Here is a 1,238-nt window from a genome sequence, read left to right on the forward strand (position 1 = left end):
CAGGCGCCGCTCTCGCCGCCGCCCCAGGGCCGCCCGGCTGCCCGGAAGCCGCTCGCCGCGTCCCGCCGCCCTCGCGCAGGGGCGGTAGTTGGGGTCGGGAAGGGGGGCTTGCTAACCTGCGAGTCCTTCTGAAAACGGGCACCACCCCGCCCTGCTGGACTTGGAGCGCCTGTGAGTGGCACCCGCGAATGGGAAAGGCCCTTTTTGCGAATAACATAAATCAAAGCCAGCTTCCTTGTTTTACTTGTTTCTGTGTTTTCCCTTTTCCTCTTCGGCGACAAGCAATAAAATCTTGGACATTCAGATGCTGAAATAACACTGACATGTATGTCTAAGCTCATAATCACACCACATTTCAGAGTACAAAGGGCCTGTCAAATGTCCTCTCCTGGGTGTAACAGCTCATCTTGTAAAAGTAGCTGGTGTTAATAGGCAGAGAGAGAGAGAGAGAGAGAGAGAGACAGGCGGATTTATCTTTAGTGGTCTTATTACTTTGGATAGAATTTTTTTTTTAAAAATAAGAACGTTTCCTCCTCAGGCCCTAGAAACCCATTAATCTGACTGCATGTTCCAAACTTAACTAGGACAAGCATTTTTCTTCTCTTCTCTAATTCTGATCTTTTGCTGAGATACATTAGAGAACCCAATAAGACGCAAATCATCCTTTAAAAAATAGTTCAGCCTCATTTTTCCTAAAAGTCTGAATAGAATTAACTAGGCTTTCCCAGGCCTCAAAGTGAGGTTGAACCAACTGCCCTTAAAATCTGAACACTAAACCTGGCTCGGTGGCTCAGCCTGTAATCCCGCACCTTTGGGAGGCTGAGGTGCGTGGATTGTCTGAGCCCGCGGGTTCGAGACCTGCCTGGGCAGCGAGACCTCATCTCTACAATAAATCAAAAAATCAGCCGGGCGTGGTAGCGCATGCCTGTAATTCCGGCTAATCGGAAGGCTGAGGAGGAAGGATCGCCGGAGCCCAGCAGGTTGAGGCTGCGGTGGCCGGGAGCGGCCACTGCACTCCAGTCTGGGCGACAGAGTGAGACTCCAACTCAAAAAAAAAAAAAAAAAAAATCTGAACACTATCTGAACATCATATATGACATTTTAAAAAATTCAGTAATTTCCTAGTAAGAGACTTTTCAGAGGATGATTTTTAAAAAAATAAGACATCATTATCTGAGCTCCCACTATGTCTGACCCCTGAAGGCAGTGTCCAGAGAAACAGCAGAATCCCTGATCCA

General features: G+C 48.0%; 1 protein-coding gene across 1 annotated transcript in view; it reads right to left on the minus strand.

Moving 5' to 3' along the window:
* Positions 1-341, minus strand: part of NEMP2 (nuclear envelope integral membrane protein 2) — a 27,840-nt gene extending 27,499 nt beyond the window's left edge. Inside the window, exon 1 of the mRNA XM_021709574.1 lies at positions 117-341. Coding sequence (XP_021565249.1) covers positions 117-341 — 225 coding nt within the window. The remainder of the gene's footprint in view (positions 1-116) is intronic.
* Between the last annotated feature and the right edge of the window lie 897 nt (positions 342-1,238).

Source organism: Carlito syrichta, unplaced genomic scaffold (genome assembly GCF_000164805.1).
Source record: "Carlito syrichta isolate Samal-C Ts95f unplaced genomic scaffold, Tarsius_syrichta-2.0.1 Scaffold71390, whole genome shotgun sequence".
Classification (NCBI taxonomy): domain Eukaryota; kingdom Metazoa; phylum Chordata; class Mammalia; order Primates; family Tarsiidae; genus Carlito; species Carlito syrichta.